This window comes from Aquarana catesbeiana, linkage group LG04 (assembly GCF_042186555.1).
Source record: "Aquarana catesbeiana isolate 2022-GZ linkage group LG04, ASM4218655v1, whole genome shotgun sequence".
Taxonomy (NCBI): domain Eukaryota; kingdom Metazoa; phylum Chordata; class Amphibia; order Anura; family Ranidae; genus Aquarana; species Aquarana catesbeiana.
This window is the reverse complement of record NC_133327.1, coordinates 381,347,771-381,370,929: the sequence shown is the minus strand read 5'-3', so window position 1 is coordinate 381,370,929 and position 23,159 is coordinate 381,347,771. Positions and strand designations below refer to the sequence as shown.

The following is a 23,159-nucleotide window of genomic DNA, read 5'->3' as shown; positions in this document are numbered from 1 at the left end:
ATCATTCTGGTATAACCACTCAAAGTTGTGAATGGCGTACCTGAAGACAAAAAAATGGTTAACAATAAAGCACAGTAAACAATAAAGTATAAATAATTACATACCTGAAAAACAAACATGATAAAACATAATAACAATAACAATAACAATAAAACACTGCAGAATAGAATACAGTAAAAAAAGAGCAGAACAATAGAGAGAGAGAATAGAGAGAGAGAACAATAAAACGACAACTATTTTTTTTTATTTTATATATATTTTTTTTTTTTTTACACTTTTTTTGTAACTAACTTTTATAACTGTAACCGGTTCCAGGTTCGGGTCTCTCAAAATGCGATGGCATCTTGGGAGACCCTGTGAAAGTGTGCCTAGTCTGTGCAATGCTGTACCCTACGCTAATACTCAACTAGTGTATGGTAGCGTTCAAAACATTCACCAATGCAAAGACCAGGATTGTCAGGACAGAAGGGACAATAATAGTGGGTGTCACGCCTATATCCGCGTTTGCTGCAGACACAACATCTTTTTGGGGGGGGTTCGTTGGGTAGGGGTACTCGGGAGCACATAAAAATGCCTCTCATGCAGCCGACTGCATTTCGTTGGGGGATGTGAATGGGGGAAGTACGGGCGCTGCAGAAGTGGTGGGTTCCCAATTAGGATTGGCGAATGCAGCAGGAAGGGCACTATGGGCACGACGGGCCTGTGTTTGTCTTTTTGGTGGCAGCGGGACACTACTTGTGCTTGTCACCTCACCAGCTTGAACTGCACTTATGGGACTCGCCACGTCACCAAGTGTTACTGCAGTGCTGGTTTGACTACGACCGGGGTGTACTAGGCCGCTGGTGCTTGCCAGTTCAATAAAAAGCTTCCAAAAAAACTGTTAGCGATCGCAGGGATCAGGCCTGACTCTGCAAACGCTGCAGTTATGCGTTTAGTGTTTTGTAAGTGACAGTGATCGATCGATACTGCACTTGGGTGGGCTGGACTGGGCCGGGCGGAGGGGCAAAACGCAGGTGCTAGCAGGTATCTGGGTTGATCCCGCTAACACTGCGTTTTTGGGAACCCTAAACTGCTGGGGACGCTAGTATAGATCTGATCTGATCGGATCAGATATTGATCCGTTCAGATACTATACCACTAAAGGAGGCGTATGCTGCGTGCGTGGGTGTTAGTGGTACTGGCGCTAACCTGACGCTGCCTGGGGCCGGTGCTTGCTAGTTCACCAAAATGCTACCAAAAAAACTGTTAGCGATCGCAGGGATCAGGCCTGACTCTGCGAACGCTGCAGTTATGCGTTTAGTGCCTTGTAAGTGTCAGTGATCGATCGATACTGCACTTGGGTGGGATGGGCTGGGCCGGGCGGAGGGGCACAACGCAGGTGCTAGCAGGTATCTGGGCTGATCCCGCTAACACTGCGTTTTTGGGAACCCTAAACTGCTGGGGACGCTAGTAAAGATCTGATCGGATCAGATATTGATCCGATCAGATACTATACCACTAAGGGAGGTGTACGGTGCGTGCGTGGGTGTTAGCGGTACTGGCGCTAACCTGACGCTGCCTGGTGCTTGCTTGCCAGTTCACCAAAATGCTACCAAAAAAACTGTTAGCGATCGCAGGGATCAGGCCTGACTCTGTGAACGCTGCAGTTATGCGTTTAGTGTTTTGTAAGTGACAGTGATCGATCGATACTGCACTTGGGTGGGCTGGGCGGAGGGGCAAAACGCAGGTGCTAGCGGGTATCTGGGCTGATCCCGCTAACACTGTGTTTTTGGGAACCCTAAACTGCTGGGGACGCTAGTATAGATCTGATCAGATCAGATATTGATCCGATCAGATACTATACCACTAAGGGAGGCGCATGCTGCGTGCGTGGGTGTTAGCGGTACTGGCGCTAATCTGACGCTGCCTGGGGCGACGCATATCACCGCCGGGCGATCAGGGGGCTAAACCTTTATTAGGTAATAAACGGCGGGTGCCCTGACACTATAAAAAATAAACGAACTAACCTGCGTCACCCGTAACGGTTATACGGTGATCAGTGGTGAAAGGGTTAACTAGGGGGCAATCAAGGGGTTAAAACATTTATTAGGTAGTATATGGGGGTCCCTGTCACTATAAAACGCTGACGGCGAACCTAAATATTTACCTCACTAACTAGCGTCACCAGCGACACTAATACAGCGATCAGAAAAATGATCGCTTAGCAACACTGGTGACAGGGGGTGATCAAGGGGTTAAAACTTTATTAGGGGGGGTTAGGGGGGTACCCTAGACCTAAAGGGGGGTGATACTCACTGTCCCAACACTGTAACTGTCACAAACTGACACTATGCAGTAATCAGAAAAAAAAAAAAAAAAAAAAAAAAAAAAACCTGCTGGTGTCAGTTTGTGACAGGGGGGGGGGGGGGTGATTGGGGGGGGATCGGGGGGCGATCGGGGGGGGGATCGGGGTGTTTTGTATGCCTGGCATGTTCTACTGTGTGTGTGTGTGTTGTGCACTCACATTGATGTCTTCTCCCCTCGGCGCTGGAACGGAAAATACCGAGCCGAGGGGAGATGACATCATTTCCTTTGCTGCTGTTTAGCATACAGCAGCAAAGGAGTGTTCCCATTGGCCGGCGGCGATCGCGAGGGGGGGGCCACGAACGGATGGCCTCCCCCTCATCTCGGATCGCCGGGGAACAGAACGGGACCGCTTCGGGCACCGGGGGGGGGTCCGATCGGACCCCCCACCCGCGAGAGGCAAATCACGTACATGTACGTGATTTTGCCTGCCCGTGCCGCCTTGCCGACGTAAATCGGCGTTAGGCGGTCCTTAAGTGGTTAACAGTCCGAGACAGAATAACTGCAAAAATATCCGGAAAAACGCGCTTCAAAAGTTATAAATTGATTTGCATTTTAATGCGTGAAGTAAGTATTTGACCCCTTCCCAGAATATGACTTAGTACTTGGTGGAAAAACCCTTGTTGGCAATCACAGAGGTCAAACATTTCTTGTAGTTGACCACCAGGTTTGCACACATCTCAAGAGGGGTTTTGTCCCACTCCTCTTTGCAGATCCTCACCAAGTCTTTAAGGTTTTGAGGCTGACATTTGGTAACTCGAACCTTCCGCTCTCTCCACATGTTTTTAATGGAATTAAGGTCTGGAGACTGGCTAGGCCACTCCAGGACCTTAATGTGCTTCTACTTGAGCCACTCCTATGTTGCCTTGGCTGTGTGTTTTGGGTCACTGTCATGCTGGAATACCCATCCACGACCCGTTTTCAATGCCCTGGCTAAAGGAAGAAGGTTCTCGCCCAAGATTTGACGGTACATGGCCCCCGTCCATCGTCCCTTTGATGTGGGGAAGTTGTCCTGCCCTTGTCCTGCCCTTGTCCTGCCCTTAGCAGAAAAACACCTCCAATGCATAATGTTTCCACCTCCATGTATGATGGTGGGGATGGTGTTCTTGGGGTCATAGGCAGCATTCCTCCTCCTCCAAACACGGCGAGTTGTGTTGATGCCAAAGAGCTTGCTTTTGGTCTCATCTAAACACAACACTTTCACCCAATTCTCCTTTATATCATTCAGATGTTCATTAGCAAATTTTAGATAGGCCTGTACATGTACTTTCCCAAGGCGTCTTTCAGGACAGCACCTGAGAGAGATAGCGACTCCTCCCACTGGAACCAGGAAACACCTTCCTCCAAACTTTAAAGGGAGACTCCTCCCTACCATACCTCAGTTTTTGTGTTTCCTCCGGCCCGGAGGGAACATCTTTTGGGAGGGGAGTCGAGGTCTCTCCGGTGCTCCTGGGAGACGGGGCTTCCTTCTCTTTTTTCCTCCGCAAGAGACCCGCTGTCCTCCCGGCCTACCCAGGCATCCACAGCGGTAGGAATCGGGCTCCTCTTCCCCTCCTAGTGCTCGGTGAGAGCCAAAGATCCGGTGACCCGCGCGGTCGTAGGAGCGGAGGTGCGCGTGCGCCGCCGCCATTTTGCCAGAAGTCGCGACAAAGCGTCAAAAGTGACAAAGCGGGTCACTGGGTCATTGAAAGCGTCATTTCTGGCGTGGACACAAGGGGGGAGGAGGGAGGACAGGAGCTGGCGCCTATTTCCGCTTCCGGTCCGGTGCAGATGCACTATGGGAGTCTGGAAGCAGCATATGAAGCCACGAGTGGAAAGCTGCACACCAGAGATGATGGACTCAGCGTCTGCAGCGGTGGGGACAGGCACAGGTGCCAGCAAAGCTCAGGTAGGAGCCGCGGTTTAAAGTCTGTTTTATTCCTTTACCCAGGTTTGGTCTATACCTTTTTTTTTTCTCTACCCCCTAGTGGCAAGGGGCCCGTCTGGGCACTAGAGGCTGACTGGTTTCTTCTAAGTGCACCACACCTGTGGATGATTTTTGTGAAGCTGAGACTGGGTCTCACTAAAAGGTCCCCTTGTTTTTTTCCCTTTTTGTTTTTTTTCTCTCATAGGCTAAAAGCTCTGACCCAAAAAAGAGATGTCCTTCTTGCAGGGCCAAAATGGGAGAAAATTGGAAAAAAGCCCTGTGCAGTGCATGCATCACTTCTTTAGTCAGGGAGGAATCAGCTTCGGTTTGTGATGACCTGGTTACCTCTGTAAAGAAGGAACTATATGCCACGATTCAGACTTTTCGTGACTCTTTAGTTAATCCAGCTGCTAGTCAGCCATCACTTCTCACGCTTCCCAGGGTACCCTTTCTATCCCGGTGGTGGAAGCTCTATCTGAAGACCCCTCAACCAGGGAAGAGCAGTCCCCTGCTCCTTCCGTTAAAGATTCGGAAGAGGAGGGTGAGGAAGCAGAGGTGGCCCTTCCAAATTTAAGCTATCCCTAGAGGAGGTAGAAGGGCTCCTTAAGGCTATTCATTTTACACTTGGCTTAAGTGAGGAAAAGAAGGAATTATCTCTTCATGACCGCATGTATGCGGGATTAAATGAACCTAAGGGCCGAACATTTCCGGTCCATTCGGTTATTTCTGACGCCATTGCTAAAAAATGGCAAGATCCAGAGAGAATATATATTAAAATAAATTTCGCGCAATATTATCAATGGTGATGTGAAAAATAGTGGGATAGGGACAAAACTATTATATAGTGGTGGCTGTAGTAGTAGTTGCTAGGATCAACGATCTCTGTGTTAGAACATAAGTCAGTTACCACTATTTGACAATAAAGTGATGGTGCTGTAATAAAGTGAAAATGTGCAAGTGTCTAAATTGCCAAAAAAATTATCATAAAGTGCAAGCAAGCTAGGATAAATGAATTATCGTGAAAGGGATTGGCTGGAGCGGCACTCAGCTGACAACACAAGTGAGAGGGCGCTGAGAACGCCAGACTTCTCATCCGTTTTTACTCTGCCTGTTTTTATGCTAATAAATGTAAGAGCGTGAACCTAATAAACACCCCCCTTTGTTTTAAAACAATAATACACTAGTGGAGCCTGTCTTCTCTCTCCCTCCCCTATTTTTATCCCCCCCTGTTTTGAGCTGCACCAGAGCGGAAGGAGCAAGGAGAAAATATGGAGAGTTAAGCATTAAGAAGGAGAGGCTTTCAGATGGTGCTTCCACACTTCAAGGATTTAATTACCACAGCTTGACTTTTACTATTTAGGGTGAGAGTTCTGTGAGACTGTACTAGAAAGCACCACTATAGGAATAATTTTTCCAGCACAAAAGACATATACAGATCTGAATAGAAGGATTATTTTTACCTCTCCAACAGCGCCCCTATCTAAGAATTTATGAACTTTTCATTTTTAATCCTGCAATGCTAGCACCTTATTTGTAAAGGCACATTTAAATGAATTGTGATTGCACTATTTTATAGTTCACTGTTGGCACTTGTCTGTGTATAATGTATTCATCCTTTTGATGGGTTGCACTTTATATTAATTACTCAGTTTTTATAAGGATTTTTTATAAGGATTTTTTATTCACCAGTATTTATTCACGATAATTCATTTATCCTAGCTTGCTTGCACTTTATGATCATTTTTTTTGGCAATTTAGACACTTGCACATTTTCACTTTATTACAGCACCATCACTTTATTGTCAAATAGTGGTAACTGACTTATGTTCTAACACAGAGATCGTTGATCCTAGCAACTACTATTACAGCCACCACTATATAATAGTTTTGTCCCTATCCCACTATTTTTCACATCACCATTGATAATATTGCGCAAAATTTATTTTAATATTTACTCTATTAAGTGGTTGTGTGAGCACTCTTATTTTGCTGCAATATTTACATTTATTATTTTACACTATTTAGTTATTATTATTATTTTTTTCCCACATCTACCAGCGCGAAGGAAAATTTTTATTATTTAAGATCCAGAGAGAAAACCCTTTTTTTCCAGAGCCCACAAAAGGCGCTTCCCTTTTGAGGAAGACCCTTCTGTGGTGTGGAATAAAGTGCTCAGGTTGGATGCTGCATTTTCCCAGGTCTCAAGATCCACAGACCTGTCCTTTGAAGACATGGGGGTTCTGAAGGATCCAATGGACAAACGCATGGATCTTTTGCTCAAGAGATCATGGCAATCAATCATGAGCAATTTGAAGCCAGCAATGGCCACAACATGTGTGGCCAGGAATCTGGAATACTGGGTGAACCAGCTTAGATCACATATAGTGGCAGATTCACCCAAACAAGAGATCTTAGATTCCTTTCCTACCCTGATCTCTGCAGTGGCTTATATTAATTCTAAAGAAAAAATTTGCGCTAGGTGTGCAAAAAATTATTATGTGAGTATAACAACCTGTGAAGGGATATCCTGCAGCTATACATTATAACCTTGATAAGGGGCACCGCTAAATAAGTATAAAAATAAGTGCAGCGCTGGATATGTGAAACACAAAAATTAGTAGTATTAAATAGATATATGCTATATGTGATCCAACAAATAGTGCATAAATCATATGATTTGTCCATACATGATCAAACAAATCGGATGATGAAATTGCTTCCCTGTAGGAATATGTGCGTGGTTCCCACCACGGCAAACGCCTATCCTAATCAAATTTAAAGTGAATCAGCAAACAAAGTGTCCATAAAAAGTATGAAGTGACTTTGCTGTATGAATAAATCTGTGACTTCCACCGTGATGAATGCCCATCACCTTGAAGAGATTAAAGGCTTACCAGACAGCCTCTAATCAGAGGCATGATAACATCAACTTGGGGTGTTGTCTTCTCAACAAATGGGTCTCATCTAGGATGGTGGATGAGTGTCAGCAAACGGTCACCATAAGCCTCCAGATAGCGGACCAGTCGGGAGAGGTCACTCCCAGCGATAACAAAGTATCCTTTTGTGAGACTTACAATCACTAATACTCTGCAGAGACTCCTGGATCGATTCCTCCCATCAGCGGCCGTAAATGGTTTACCGACACTTGCTCAATGAAAGATGTTCCATATTTGCGGAAGTAACACCACTCAAAAATCAGTATTAGTATTAGCGGGGCTCGGAAATGGTAAAGAAGCCTGCTTCTTCTTTACCATTTCCGAGCCCCGCTCCGCCTTTACGAGACCGTGCTGGCCGTGTCTGCTTTTATCAGTACACTGACTCCAAAGTTCTATGTTGCTCTTACTGGCACATCATCCCTGATATCTGGACTAATACTGATTTTTGAGTGGTGTTACTTCCGGAAATATGGAACATCTTTCATTGAGCAAGTGTCGGTAAACCATTTACGGCCGCTGATGGGAGGAATCGATCCAGGAGTCTCTGCAGATGGTTTCTTTTCCAACACTACAGGCAGCGAAACCAGCAGGCAAGCTTTGTCAGAATGCAAGGTGTGGCGCAACCCTTTAAATCTTTTCCGAGGAGCTGAGTACAACCGGTCATGTTGAGAAATAAAATAATAGTTTCCTTAGAAAAAGTATTAGTGATTGTAAGTCTCACAAAGGATACTTTGTTATCGCTGGGAGTGACCTCTCCCGACTGGTCCGCTATCTGGAGGCTTATGGTGACCGTTTGCTGACACTCATCCACTATCCCAGATGAGACCCATTTGTTGAGAAGACAACACCCCAAGTTGATGTTATCATGCCTCTGATTAGAGGCTGTCTGGTAAGCCTTTAATCTCTTCAAGGTGATGGGCATTCATCACGGTGGAAGTCACAGATTTATTCATACAGCAAAGTCACTTCATACTTTTTATGGACATTTTGTTTGCTGATGCACTTTAAATTTGATTAGGATAGGCGTTTGCGGTGGTGGGAACCACGCACATATTCCTACAAGGAAGCAATTTCATCATCCAATTTGTTTGATCATGTATGGACAAATCATATGATTTATGCACTATTTGTTGGATCTCGTATAGCATATATCTATTTAATACTACAAATTTTTGTGTTTCACATATCCAGCGCTGCACTTCTTTTATTGGCTTATATTGCGGATGTTTCGGCTGAAGCAATTAAAATGTCAGCTAGGTCTGCAGCTTTGACAAATGCTGCAAGAAGAGCTTTATGGCTAAAAACCTGGCCAGGGGATAGAGCTTCAAAGAGTAAACTTCGTGGGATTCCTTTTTCAGGTGACCTTCTTTTTGGCCCTGATCTAGATAATATCCTAGACAGAACTGCCGATAAAAAGAAGTCCTTCCCGGTCAAAAAGAAAAAGCAGGCCCCAAAACGTCTTTTTTGACCTCAAAAAGCTCAAGACCAGGACAGTAATTTTCAGGGGAGGAGGAAAAATTGGTCCACACAAAAAACGAAGGGTAAAGGCGTAATTCTCTTCCATCCTCCTTCACAGGCCGAAAAATCGCAATGACTCGTCCCTGCGGGTTGGCGGAAGATTAGGAGAGTTTCTTCCGCAGTGGTCAGGGATAACTTCAAATCAGTTTATTCTGACCACTCTCTCGCAGGGCTATACTCTCGAGTTTTCCAGAAGCCCCCCAGGAAGGTTTCTGTTAACAAATACCCCTCGAGATCCAATAAGGGCCCTGGCCATGATGTCCTCTCTAGAGGAACTGATGCAGCAGGGTGTAGTAATCCCAGTGCCACCAAAAGAACAGCGGGAGGGATTCTATTCGCATGTCTTCCTAGTGAAAAAACCAACAGGAAGATTTCAATTAATTATCAATCTAAAACTGCTAAACGTAGCCATCAAGTACAGAAAGTTCAAGATGGACTGTGAATTTTTACTGTCGGAAATCTACTGACTTCAGGTTGCTTCATGGCGTCAGTGGATTTAAAAGATGTGCATATTCCAATCTCATCCCAATCCCAAAAGTATCTCAGGTTGGCGGTAAGGTTGGAGGGCGGAATCCAGCATCTACAATTTAGAGCCTTACCCTTCGGGCTATCTTCCGCACCACAAATTTTTACCAAGGTGATGGCAGAGGCACTAGGTCCGCTTCGTCTTCAAGGAATCGCAGTGATTCCTTATTTAGACGATCTACTATTTTTCGCCCCCTCAAGAGAGGAATTGCAGAGAAATTTAGGCAGCGCATGCAGCCATCTGGAGTCTCTCGGATGGATTCTAAATCTCCAAAAATCTTCCCTGAACCCATCTCAGAAGATTCGGTTTCTAGGGTATATAATAAATTCTGTAGCTCAAAGGATCTTTCTTCCTTCAGAGAAGAAGGAAAAGATCCAGGATACAGTGTCTTTACTGCAGACCAACCAGCAGCTGACGGTAAGGCGGGTCATGTCAGCTCTGGGTGTTCTGACTTTGTCAATGCCGGCTGTTCAGTGGGCAAGGTTACACTTCAGACATCTGCAGGCCTTTCTTCTGAGATCCTGGGATCACAATTTGGAATCTCTAGAATCGGAAGTAAAAATTCCAACCCAGGTGAAGAGGTCACTATGGTGGTGGAAGAGGCAGGATATCCTATCGGAGGGGTTAGTCTGGGCCTTTCCGATCGGAAAAAGGCTGACAACCGATGCCAGTTCCTGGGGGTGGGGGGCCCACCTAGAAAAGGATTTCACTTAGGGAAACTGGTTCAGGAAAGAGGCGACAAAGTCCTCAAACTGGAGAGAGCTCAAAGCTAAGGTCGTTCGCTCAGGGTCTTCAGGCTCAGCATGTTCAAATACTAACAGACAATGCCACGGCCGTGGCTTATATAAACAGACAGGGAGGTACAAGGAGCAAATCGCTGCAAGTTCTAGCCATGGACATTCTTCGGTGGGCAGAAGGACACTTGCTGTCTCTATCAGCGGTCCACCTAAAAGGGTCCCTGAACAGGGTGGCGGATTTCCTGAGCAGAAACCCCATTCAGGAAGCAGAATGGTCTCTGAACCCAGAGGTAATCGCTATGATTGCCGAAAAATGGGGGCTGCCCTGGTTCCACTATTTTTTTTCCCTAAACAGTCACGACGGGTCACTAGGGACAGATGCTCTGGCGTATCCATGGAAATTCCATCTTTACTACGCTTTCCCCCCATTCCAGTTAATTCCCTTAATATTAAGAAAAATTCAGAAAGAAATGGTACCAGTCATTCTAATCACGCCCTTTTGGCCAAGAAGGGCTTGGTTTTCAACCGTTCTCAGAATGGCGGTCCAGCCTTATTGACATCTGCCCCTCAGTCACGATTTACTATTACAGGGTCCTGTAAATCATCCAGAGGTAGCCACTTTGTCTCTCACAGCCTGGTATCTGAAGAGCAGCTCCTAAAAAGCAAGGGCTTTTCCAACCGATTGATTTCAAAACTCTTATCAAGTAGGAAAAAGGTGACTAGGGACATTTATTCCAAGGTCTGGAGGGTTTATAAGACATGGTGTAATTCATCTGCCCAGGACCCAGGGAGTCTTGTTACCATTCTTGAATTTTTACAGGATGGAGCCGACAAGGGACTAGCAGTTAGTACCTTGAAGGTGCAGGTTGCTGCGCTAGCAGTGTTCTTAGAAAGATCTGTGGCCTCAAATCCGTTGGTAACCAGATTCTTTAGATCCCTTACGAGATCCAGACCAGCACCGCTTAAAGTCCTTCCTAAATGGGATCTGTCTATAGTCCTTCAGTCTCTAACAAAGAGTCCCTTTGAACCGTTAGAAGAAGCGCCACTCAGATATCTCACTTTTAAATCTGTGTTTCTGATTGCCATGGTCTCTGCACGCAGGATCAGTGAGCTCAATGCTTTATCAATTAAGGAACCCTTTTTGTCTATCTTTCCTGATAGGGTTATACTGAGGACAGATCAGAAATTCTTACTAAAGATAGCTTCAGTACAGAATCGTGTTCAGGACATTATACTTCCAACCTTCTGCCCCAACCCAGCAGGGGAGACTTGTTTCCACATGTTGGATGTCAGAAGGACTTTGTTATGCTATTTGGAAAGAACAAAGTCCTTTAGACGTTCAGATTCACTCTTTTTGCTTTTCTCGGGCAACAGGAAAGGTTGCCAGGCTTCTAAGGTTTCTTTAGCAAGGTGGCTGAAACTATCCATTTCAGAGGCTTATTCGGATGCAGGTGTGTCTCCACCAGCAGGAATTTGTGCGCACTCAACAAGAGCACTAGCAGCCACTTGGGCAGAGAGAGCTGGTGCCACCCCTGAACAAATTTGCAAGGCGGCAACATGGTCGAGTTTTCACACATTCGTGAAACATTACAGGCTGGACCTCACATCTGCTAATGATCAGGCGTTTGGCAGAAAGGTCCTGCAAGCTGTTGTCCCACCCTAAGGGGGTAAGTCTCTGTTATCCTCTCAGGTACTGTCCTGAAAGACGCCTTGGGAAAAACCAAGTTAGACTTACCGGTAACTTGTTTTCCAGAAGTCTTTCAGGACAGCAACCTCCCGCCCTATTGTATTTAATATACTATGCTGTGACTAACGTATGTGTTTATGTGTTCCAGCCGGGGGCCGGAGGTCTTCTCTACTACAACTGAGGTATGGTAGGGAGGCGTCTCCCTTTAAAGTTTGGAGGAAGAAGGTGTTTCCTGCTCCCGGTGGAAGGAGTCGCTAGCTCTCTCAAGTGCTGTCCTGAAAGACTTCTGGAAAACAAGTTACCGGTAAGTCTAACTTGGTTTTTCTTGAGCAGGGGGACCTTGCGGGGGCTGCAGGATTTCAGTCCTTCACAGTGTAGTGTGTTACCAATTGTTTTCTTGGTGATTATGGTCCCAGCTGCCTTGCAAGATGCTCCCGTGTAGTTCTGGGCTGATTCCTTACCATTCTCATGATCTTTTAAATTCCACAAGGTAAGATCTTGCATGGAGCCCCAGACCGAGGGAGATTGACAGTTTTTTTTGTGTTTCTTCCATTTGCGAATAATCGCACCAACTGTTGCTGCTTGGCAATGGCCTTGTAGCCCATTCCAGCCTTGTGTAGGTCTACAATCTTGTCCCTGACGTTCTTGGACAGCTCTTTGGTCTTGGCCATGGTGGAGAGATTGGAATCTGATTGATTGCTTCTGTGGACAGGTGTCTTTTATACAGGTAACAAACTGAGATTAGGAGCACTCCCTTTAAGAGAGTGCTCCTGATCTCAGCTTGTTACCTGTATAGAAGACACCTGGGAGCCAGAAATTTTGCCAATAGGGGAACAAATACTTATTTCACTCAATAAAATGCAAATAAATTTATAACTTTTTTGAAATGCGTTTTTCTGGATAATTTTGTTGTTTTTCTGTGTCTCTCGTTGTTAAAATTATTAACTACCATTAAAACTATAGACTGATCATTTCTTTGTCAGTGGGCAAACATACAAAATCAGCAGGGAATCAAATACTTTTTTTCCCCTCACTGTAGCAAATATGCATTTCCCCGCTGCTGCTTCTGCTTGAAAAGAGCCACTTGGAACTTCGAGCTTTGATTCTTTTTTTTTTTTCTTTTGATTTCTTGCTGCCTGCCTACAGGGACTTTGTATAACTGTGGCTGTCCAACCCTCAAATGCTACCAGATGTCCGGAGTTCATGAAGTTTTTGCCTCTTGCTGTGAGCCATTACATTGCTAACTGTGGCTGCAGTATGTCTGGGACTAAACACTGAAGGGGGGGGGGGGGGCAGTTGGGATGGCGTCAGTCCTGCTCTACCAGGTGACACCTGGTAGAAACTTTCTATTAACCGCTTTAGGGCTGCTTGCTGCATGCCTACTGATGGTGCTGACACCTGCAGCCTAGAGTAATGTTGCCCTCTGATGTTAGAGTTTATCTCATCCTGAGTCTTCCTTTCCTCAGTCAGGTATGTCTGAATGCTGTACACTTTCAGCTGAGTTTTTTACCACAGTCCTGCAGCATCTAATATGATCCAAATTAGCCAGTAATTTGCTGGCTCTCATTACAATGGCCACAAGCGTACTCCTGCACCCTCTGAAGCAGATTCTATATTTGATTTATCCACAGCATTAATTGCTTCTCAGCCATTGACTGGAGTGACTGTCTGACTTTGGGTCTTGTCTCCGTTGCCCTGGGAGTCACAATCGCCTGCTATTACTCCCAAATTAAAAGAGAAAAAGAAGAGAGTGGTACTTTGAATGAAGCACGCAGTCAACAGTGGGGGGGTCAAAAATTGTGGATTTGATATATATCTTAATAAAATTCATACAGGGTAATAATTAATTTCAGTCTAACTCATCTAATATACATATAGGAACATGGTAATATATGACAGTGGAGAGAAATTGTAACTACACCACCTGTGGGACTTCCTGTTACATAAAAAATTATTGATAATCAGAATAATATACTAATATCTATAAATAAAATTGAACACATGATCGGTTTAAACATTGCATGTACAAAAGGCTTGACGCGTTTCATGGAGTTTTATCCAGTCTTCAGGAGCAAACATGTATATCTGAAATGAAATATATGGGTTTCTAAATCACTGCCTTTATAAAAGAAAAAACAAAAGAAAGGGTATAGATTGGGGATATCCCTTTATCTGGAGAATACTCACAACCGCCATGTAAAAGTGCAACATTAAGAGCTGGAAGCTCCCCTAAGGGCATCTTTTCCGGGAGCTGTGGCACATACGGGCCACCACATGACAACACCAGGGGAGGACAAATACCCACTCAAATTAAAAGGGACTGTTTTGGCTCTGAAATTTAGAGGTTTAGCCTGTTGCTTCTAACAGTACTGTTTCCAGTTTTGGGTCATTTTAATTCTCATTATTAACTTACTAAAGTATTACCAGGCTGCCCAAATCACCCCAGTAGTAGCTCTATATGCAGCTTGTGAAGCCTTCTTGTGGATGGAAGCTGACAGCATTGCCCCTATGAATTTAAGATCATTTGCTCTGGACCCCCAACCCCCCCTCCCTCCCCTTCTGTCCACTTATCTTCAATCCACTGAGACACGCTTTAATGATTTGGCACTACCTTAAATATTCTAGCAAATTACTTTCCCCATACCTTCCCAGTATTTGTAGCTGCTGACTTTTAATTTTTGTTTGGGGGGGGGGGGGGGGGGGGAGAGACTCCTCTTTAAACACGCTTACATGAATTCTCCACTTTTTACTAAATGTGCATTTAATTAATGCAGGTCACAGCCGCACAATAGTGGGAATTGAGGAAAGGAAGAACAAATCCTACTGTCTTCTAATATTTGACCCCGGACATCCACCAGAAGTTTTGCGGAGACTGACCAAGCATAATATAGATAATGCTGCTATGAAACCCCTCCGTAAACATCTAACAGGCTTGAAGCATAAGCAGTACCAGATTGTGGCAGTAGAGGGAGCCCTCTCCCCTGAAGAAAAGGCAGTAAGTTTTGGTGTACCTGTATTATGTTTAATGTTTTTGCTACTGTGCTTTGTCTGTTTTGAGTCTTAACCCATTCCATGCAGTTTTTATCATCTTTGACAGCAAAGAATATTCAGCTCAGTAGATTATTTTATATTTGAAAGATCACCTAGCATACAGTTAACCGCCTGTACTGTACAGTTGAAAGATCACCTAGCATACAGTTAACCACCTGTAACCGTGCTTGTACTGCAGCAACATGGCTCGGCTGCGCGAATTGGTGTTATGTTACGTCGTTCCCTCTGGTGGCCAATAGGGGCGCAAGCCCGCAGCTCACACCGGAGCCGATGCGAGTGCCCGGCTGTCTCGTAACACGGCGAGTTTACACACAGAGATCCCGGTTTTCTGAGTGGAGAAGTGACAGATCGTCTGAACAGCGATCTGTCATCTCCCCAAGTCAGTCCCCTCCCCCTTCAGTTAGAACACACACTAGGTAACACAACCCCTTGATCACCCCCTAGTGTTAACCCCTTCACTGCCAGTGACGTTTTTACAGTAATCAATGCATTTTTATAGCACTGATCGCTGTATTAATGCCAATGGTCCCAAAAATGTGTCAAAATTGTCCAGTGTGTCCACCATAATGTCGCAGTCACGATAAAAATCGCAGATCGCCACCATTACTAGTGGAAAAAAAAAATAATAAAAATGCTATAAATCTATCCCCTATTTTGTAGATGCTATAACTCTTGCACAAACCAATCAATATACGCTTATTGTGATTTTTTTTTTTTTTTTAACAAAAATATGTAGAAGAATACATATCGGCCTAAACTGAGGAAAAAAAATGTTTTATATATTTTTGGGGGATATTTATTATAGAAAAAAGTAAAAAATAATGCGTGTTTTTTTTTCAAAATTGTCGCTCTCTTTTTGTTTATAGCGCATAAAATTAAAAACCGCAGAGGTGATCAAACATCACCAAAAGAAAGCTCTATTTGTGGGAAAAAAAGGACTTCAATTTTGTTTGGGTGCAACGTCGCACGACCGCGCAATTGTCAGTTAAAGCGACGCAGTGCCGAATCGCAAAAAGTGCTCTGGTCAGGAAGGGGGTAAAATCTTCCAGGGCTGAAGTCGTTAATAGTAGAGATGCATGTTCAATAAAAATGATCTGATTGTTCCGAAAATGTTGGATTCATTCTGGGTTCTTTTTCAATCGGCGTGGTTTTAATGAGGGTTATAGTGTTTAGAAAAGCAGGAAGCTGCAAACCAATGTCATCATGTGACTTCCATTTATATTAAACTTGGACATGGCACACTGTAGCCTAGGACCCCCCTTTTTGAACATGTTTTCTTTCTCGAACATCACGGGACACAGAGCCACAGTAATTACTGATGGGTTATATAGGTATCACTGGTGATTGGACACTGGCACACCCTATCAGGAAGTTCAACCCCCTATATAATCCCTCCCCCTTGCAGGGATACCTCAGTTTTTACGCCAGTGTCTTAGGTGATGGACGTGTAAAGATGTCCTGTGCTGACCTCCAAAGGGAATATCCTAAGATCCTATACTGGGGCAAGCCAGGCGAACCGGATCCATTCAAAGTGTCTTTTCATGGCCGAATTGAATGGTACCCGGGCCTCGTGTCCGAAGAAACGAGGTTTTACCCGTAATGCTTCTCTTTTTAGAGAGCTGGACCCCGCAGATCAGAAAATGGCTTTAAACTTCCTAATTTCTGGCGAGGTGCTTTACGGTCCCAGAACTGTTGGATCCCCCTATTCGTAGGGGGCACCAGTCTCTGATGGTTTTTTCAAACGGAGCCCACCGTGAGAGGTGAAGATTGGGTCTGTGTAAACAGCACTCTGCAGCTGGATAAGGTAAGAGGAGATTCCACACAATTTTTGATTTCTAGTGGCTTTTCTCCTTTAAGGTAAATGCATGCTATGCCTATTGTGACCACCGGGGGCTGCCAAGAGCACAAACCTGCACATGCTGACTGTCTGTCTCAGTGTTTTTTCATTGCTGTTTATGTCCCAGCGTCTCAAGCCGGCTGCAAGGTAAGATGGAAGGGGGGATTTCTCATGTTTGAATGTTCCCCCCCAGGCTAGAGAGGGGCCACAGGGGTCTAGAAAGTGGTTATACCACCCGGGCTCTGCGGCCTAATGGCCACCATCTCTGAAGATAGCCGTTTAGGCAGATCTTGCTACCAGCCTCTCTCTCTCTCCCCTCCCCCTCCCCCAGCCTTTCTCCAGAAGCATGACAGGAGAATCGGCCAGCGCGGGAAGCACTCGTTTTTTTCAAAACTGGGGGGGGGGGTAGAGGAGGGGGCGGGACGTCAGCACAGGTGCTTAGACTCCCACTCAGGCCAGCTGCAGGCTAATAAAGGCACTCTGTACAGGTGCACACAGCCTTCTGAGAGACACAGAGCTGACGGTCGCATGTAAGGTGGGACACAGGCATTCTCCTAGGCAGCATTTACTGAAGTAACACCAGACTGAGCATTGGGTAGCAAGGCTTTTAGCCAGACTACATCGCTCAGCGGGCAGTGTTCATTTGTTTACCTCACACCTTGTTGCTTTGCACTATGGGTAGAAGAGGTTCAAGCACTCCAGGAACCAGAGACACTAGGCGATCTCGTTCAGGTTCTGAGGGCCCCCTGTCGGCAGCATCCTCCCCCCCTAAAGATGGGCCAGGGACGGCTAGCCAGGGAGAGCCATCGGGGTCAGGGGCTACACCTGCTTCTGGCACTTCAGCCCCTGTATATATTACACAAGAGGTTTTTTCCTCAACCATTAATGGTCTAGAGGAAAGATTAATGGCTGTGATTACGTCTTCACTCGGTGGAAGAAAACGCACTAGGCTTTCCTCTGTTCCCCAGGGCCCTCAGACAGAGGAGCTCTGGGATAAAGGAGATGAATCCCTTTCAGAGGATCGGGATGGGACGGATGATTCCTCTTCGGAGGATTCAGATGGAGAGGGACCCTCTGCGACTTCCCAAGAGGAGAAAGTCTTAGTGCAGATCCTCACTGGATTGGTCCGCTCCACATTTAAGTTGCCCATACCTGAAACTGCTAAAGAATCCTCTTCTGCTTTGGGGTCACTGAAACCTTTCCAAGCAGCACATGCTTTTCCTGTTCATACTTTACTTGAAAAGCTCATTTATTCTGAGTGGGATCACCCAGACAAACGTTTTTTTCCGCCGAGAAAGTTTTCAACACTTTATCCGATGGAAGAAAAGTTTATTAAAATGTGGGGAATACCGGCTATTGATGCCGCCATTTCCACCGTAAATAATAGCCTGACTTGTCCTGTAGACAATGCTCAGATGCTCAGGGATCCTGTAGATAAAAGCATGGAATCCCTATTGAAGGATGTTTTCTCCTTAGCAGGATCAGTGGCCCAACCTGCAGTAGCAGCGATTGGAGTCTGTCAATACTTAAGAGACCATGTTAAGCAGGTCATCAAAGTATTACCTGAACAGCAGGCCCAGGGGTTTGCTAACCTTCCAGCGGCCTTATGCTTTGTGGTTGACGCCATTAGAGATTCTATCGTGTAAACCTCCCGTCTTTCACTGGGGTTGGTGCATATACGTAGAATCCTATGGTTGAAAAATTGGTCAGCCGAAGCACCATGTAAGAAGCTACTGGCTGGGTTTCCATTTCGTGGTGCAAGGTTGTTTGGAGAGGACTTGGATAACTATATCAAGAGAATCTCTTGTGGGAAAAGCACTCTCTTACCTGTCAAGAAGAAGAGTAAGCGTCCCTCTTTCAAACGGACTCTTTCCCCAGCGCCGGGTGCTTCAGCCTCCAGGCAGTCTCGACGGCCGCCTCCATCGGGGTCCAGAGACAAGAATCAACCCCAGGGACAAAAGAAGTCCTGGGGAAAGAAGCCTTCTAGGCAAAACACTAAGACCTCTGCATGAGGGGGCGCCCCCGCTCACTCCAGTGGGGGGAAGACTGCAACAGTTCTCAGAGCTCTGGCAGGAGGACTTCCAGGACAGATGGGTAATCTCCACGGTAACCTTAGGGTACAAGCTGGAGTTTCAGGAATTCCCCTCTCCTCGGTTCCTCAGATCAAGTGTTCCCGGAGACCCAGAGAAAAAGCAGTCGCTCCTTCTAGTGTTAGAGCGACTTTTGTCGCAGGAGGTCATTATGATAGTTCCCGCAAAGGACCAGGGATTGGGCTTCTATTCCAACCTTTTTACGGTCCAAAAGCCAAATGGGGATGTCAGATCCATTCTGGACTTAAGGGATCTGAACCGATTCCTAAGGATTCAATCCTTCCGCATGGAATCAATTCGAACAGTAGTTCCCACCCTGCAGGGAGGAGAATTTCTGGCATCAATAGACATCAGAGATGCATATCTGCATGTGCCCATTTTTCCTGCTCATCAGAAGTTTCTGCGCTTTGAGGTAGGAGGGCGCCATTTCCAGTTTGTGGCTCTGCCTTTCGGGATAGCCACTGCACCTCGAGTGTTCACAAAGATCTTGTCTCCTCCTCTGGCCAGGTTAAGGGCTCAGGGTATAGCTGTCATAGCATACCTAGACGACCTGCTCTTGATAGACCGGTCGGTAGCCTCTTTGAATGGAAACTTGAGGACCACAGTCAGGTATCTAGAACACCTGGGTTGGATCCTCAACTTAGAAAAGTCTTTCCTAAAACCAGTAAGAAGACTGGAGTATTTAGGTCTGATTATAGATACAAGCCAGGAGAAAATATTTCTACCCCAGGCAAAGATCGCTGCTTTAAGAGAGCTGATTCTGGCAGTAAGGACCAAGAAGGGTCCCTCAGTCCGCCTTTGTATGAGGCTACTAGGGAAGATGGTGTCTTCATTCGAAGCAGTTCCCTGTGCTCAGTTTCACTCAAGAATGCTGCAACACAGTATTCTGTCGACCTGGAACAAGAAAGTTCAGGCATTAGACTTTCCGATGCACCTGTCGCATGCGGTGCGTCAGAGCCTCAATTGGTGGCTCATACCCGAAAACCTGCAGAAGGGGAAATCCTTTCTACCGGTTACCTGGACGGTGGTAACAACAGATGCCAGTCTGTCAGGTTGGGGAGCAGTTCTGGAACAGGCTGCGGTCCAAGGGGTATGGTCCAAGACAGAGAGGACCTTACCCATCAACATTCTGGAGATCCGGGCGATACATCTAGCTCTAAAAGCCTGGACTATCAGGCTACAGGGTTGTCCGGTCAGGATCCAGTCCGACAATGCCACAGCAGTGGCTTATGTCAATCATCAGGGAGGCACCCGGAGCCGAGCTGCTCAAAAGGAGGTGAACCAGATCTTAGCCTGGGCAGAGATGCATGTGCCATGCATATCGGCAGTTTTCATCCCGGGAATAGAGAATTGGCAGGCGGACTATCTAAGTCGCCAGCAGTTACTTCCAGGGGCATGGTCTCTGCATCCCGACGTCTTTTGGGCCATATGCCAAAGATGGGGGGTTCCAGATGTAGATCTCTTTGCATCCCGATTCAACAAAAAGATAGACAGATTTGTGGCAAGGACAAAAGATCCTCTTGCATGCGGGACGGATGCGTTGGTGATTCCGTGGCATCGGTTCTCACTGATTTACGCATTCCCGCCTATTCTGCTATTACCACGACTCCTTCGCAGGATCAGGCAGGAAAGGAAGTCGGTACTTCTGGTGGCCCCCGCTTGGCCCAGAAGGACTTGGTATGCAGAAATAGTAAGGATGACAGTAGGTTCCCCGTGGACACTACCGGAACGCCCAGACCTGTTATCTCAAGGTCCAGTGTTCCATCCTGCCTTACAAACGCTAAATTTGACGGTTTGGCTATTGAGACCCACGTTCTGAAGAGTCGTGGGCTCTCAGGTCCTGTCATATCTACCTTGATTAATGCAAGGAAGCCAGCTTCCAGGATGATTTATCATAGAGTCTGGAAAGCTTATATAACCTGGTGTGAATCCAGAGGTTGGCATCCCAGGAAATATGTCATAGGTAGAATTCTTGATTTTCTACAATTAGGATTAGAGATGAAGCTGGCCTTGAGTACCATCAAGGGCCAGGTCTCTGCTTTATCAGTATTATTTCAGTGGCCACTTGCTTCGCATTCTTTGGTCCGAAACTTTATGCAGGGGGTGATGCGTCTTAATCCTCCGGTTAAAGCGCCCCTAAACCCCTGGGACTTGAACTTGGTCCTGGCTGTGTTACAGAAACAGCCTTTTGAACCAATAAGTCAGATTCCTTTGGTCTTGTTGACAAGGAAGTTAATTTTTCTGGTGGCCATCTCTTCTGCTAGAAGAGTATCAGAATTAGCAGCTCTTTCCTGTAAGGAGCCTTATTTGATTATACACAAGGATAGAGTGGTACTACGCCCTCATCCTAGTTTTTTACCGAAAGGTGGTTTCTGATTTTCATTTAAACCAAGACATTGTCCTACCTTCCTTTTTTCCAGCTCCCTGTTCTCCGGAAGAGAGATCTCTACATTCGTTGGATGTAGTAAGAGCAGTTAAGGCCTATCTAGGGGCAACTGTTCAGATCCGCAAGACGGATGTTTTGTTTGTGCTGCCAGAGGGTCCCAATAGAGGACAGGCAGCGTCAAAAGCTACCATTTCTAAATGGATTTGACAGTTGATCATTCAAGCTTACGATTTGAAACAGAAGATCCCTCCGTTTCAGATCAGGGCACATTCCACAAGGGCTATTGGTGCTTCTTGGGCAGTGCATCACCGGGCCTCTATGGCTCAAATCTGCAAGGCCGCAACCTGGTCTTCAGTTCATACATTCACCAGATTCTATCAGGTGGATGTGAGAAGGCATGAGGATATCGCCTTTGGGCGTAGTGTGCTGCAGGCAGCGGTACAGGGTCCTCAGGTCTGATTGCACCCTACTTGGTCGTGGTTCCCCCCCCCTCAGGTAGCATTGCTCTGGGACATCCCATCAGTAATTACTGTGGCTCTGTGTCCCGTGATGTTCGAGAAAGAGAAAATAGGATTTTTTAAAACAGCTTACCTGTAAAATCCTTTTCTTTCGAAGGACATCACGGGACACAGAGGTCCCGCCCCTCTTCTAATACACTATATTGCTTGGCTACAAAACTGAGGTATCCCTGCAAGGGGGAGGGATTATATAGGGGGTTGAACTTCCTGATAGGGTGTGCCAGTGTCCAATCACCAGTGATACTTATATAACCCATCAGTAATTACTGTGGCTCTGTGTCCCGTGATGTCCTTCGAAAGAAAAGGATTTTACAGGTAAGCTGTTTTAAAAAATCCTATTTCTTCCAATATGAGCTTGATCAAAGAGTTGGGGGGAGCAGGATGGGAATGCTCTTTTATGCAGTGTAAAATGAATGTACATTACGGTAAGTCTTATAGGGCTACATCAAATTATAAAAACTATAACATGATGCTCAAAGTATCATTAAAATGATCTGTTCAAACATCTCTCAAGACAAAATCTATAGCGAAACATTTTATCAATCGCAAACAATCTTCTAAAACTATGAGGTATATTTATTCTTGAAAATCTTCTATAAAGATACAAACCGTTTAAAAACAAATACTGATAAAAAGTGAATCCACCCCAGGACGTGAATAAGAGAAAACCATATAATTTAATATACTTAACTTATACTTATACTTATACTCTAATATTTTTGGTCTATAGAAGACCACCATTTTAAAATGTAAACACTTATAAAAGGAGAAATGAAAAAGGGTAGAAAAGTGGAGTGAGGAAAGGGGGGAGGGAAGAACAGAGTTGGAGAAAAAGATCATAAAGTAGCTAAAGTAATAAAATCCATGCTAATGGATAGCATCACATTTAAAATGTATTTATTTAAGGTGTCCAACTTGAAGATACCTTTCTTTTACTTGGTAAGAAAAAAAAAAAAAAAAAAAACGGTCATCTCCCCTGATAGGGTTATTGATCCATCCTTTCTATGATTTGCACCATAAAGGAATCCACATTCGAATCATAAAATGGCATGCTACATTAGTATTTTTATTGGGCTGAGATAAGGTCCCAGGTCTATCAATGACGTTTATGGCAAGTCACACAAGACACAGAGCTATAACGGCCTAAGTTGCAATATAGGTTATAATGAGTATAAGTACCATCATCCCAAAAGATCATAATCAAGGGGGATGAGAGGGTGGAGACGTAGTTGCAGTTACTGCCACTGTCAACTCCCGTCTCGACCTCCCAAAATAGGAAAGAGGTGGGACTATTCCGGTACTCAATATTGGTATACAGTGATAGGTATAAGGATGAGTTAAAAGTTTTATAAAAATTTAATTTTAATAGAAAAAAATAATAATAAAAATACAATTGCAATTACAGACAACATCACTACATATAATCATAAAAGGGAAATACCACACAGTCTAAGCAAGTGGATTCCACAAGATTTTAGATGAGGAGTGTGTATATATAGCTTTGAATCTCGACCGGTTTCGCGGTTAACACCGCTTCCTCAGGAGAAGCATATCTAGAACATGATATAAGGTGGCTTTAATATATAAAGATATATATACATTAGATTATTGCAGCAAAACCATT

The 23,159-nt window shown here is 45.2% G+C and overlaps 1 protein-coding gene and 1 long non-coding RNA gene across 7 annotated transcripts in view; one reads left to right on the top strand and one right to left on the bottom strand.

Moving 5' to 3' along the window:
- The window catches only part of LOC141140217 (uncharacterized), a 123,682-nt gene that overhangs the window by 19,075 nt on the left and 81,448 nt on the right, over positions 1-23,159 (bottom strand). The gene's annotated exons all lie outside the window — the stretch shown is intronic.
- ZUP1 (zinc finger containing ubiquitin peptidase 1) overlaps positions 1-23,159 on the top strand; it is a 96,719-nt gene that overhangs the window by 55,325 nt on the left and 18,235 nt on the right. For 3 of the 6 annotated variants that reach the window (XM_073627132.1, XM_073627126.1, XM_073627127.1), the window contains 2 exons: positions 14,428-14,648; positions 15,571-15,812. In XM_073627132.1, the coding sequence (XP_073483233.1) occupies positions 14,428-14,648; positions 15,571-15,693 (344 nt within the window). In that variant the 3' untranslated portion in view covers positions 15,694-15,812. Of the gene's footprint in view, positions 1-14,427; positions 14,649-15,570; positions 15,813-23,159 lie in introns of those variants that run through there. The other 3 variants (XM_073627129.1, XM_073627130.1, XM_073627128.1) reach the window with 1 other exon arrangement.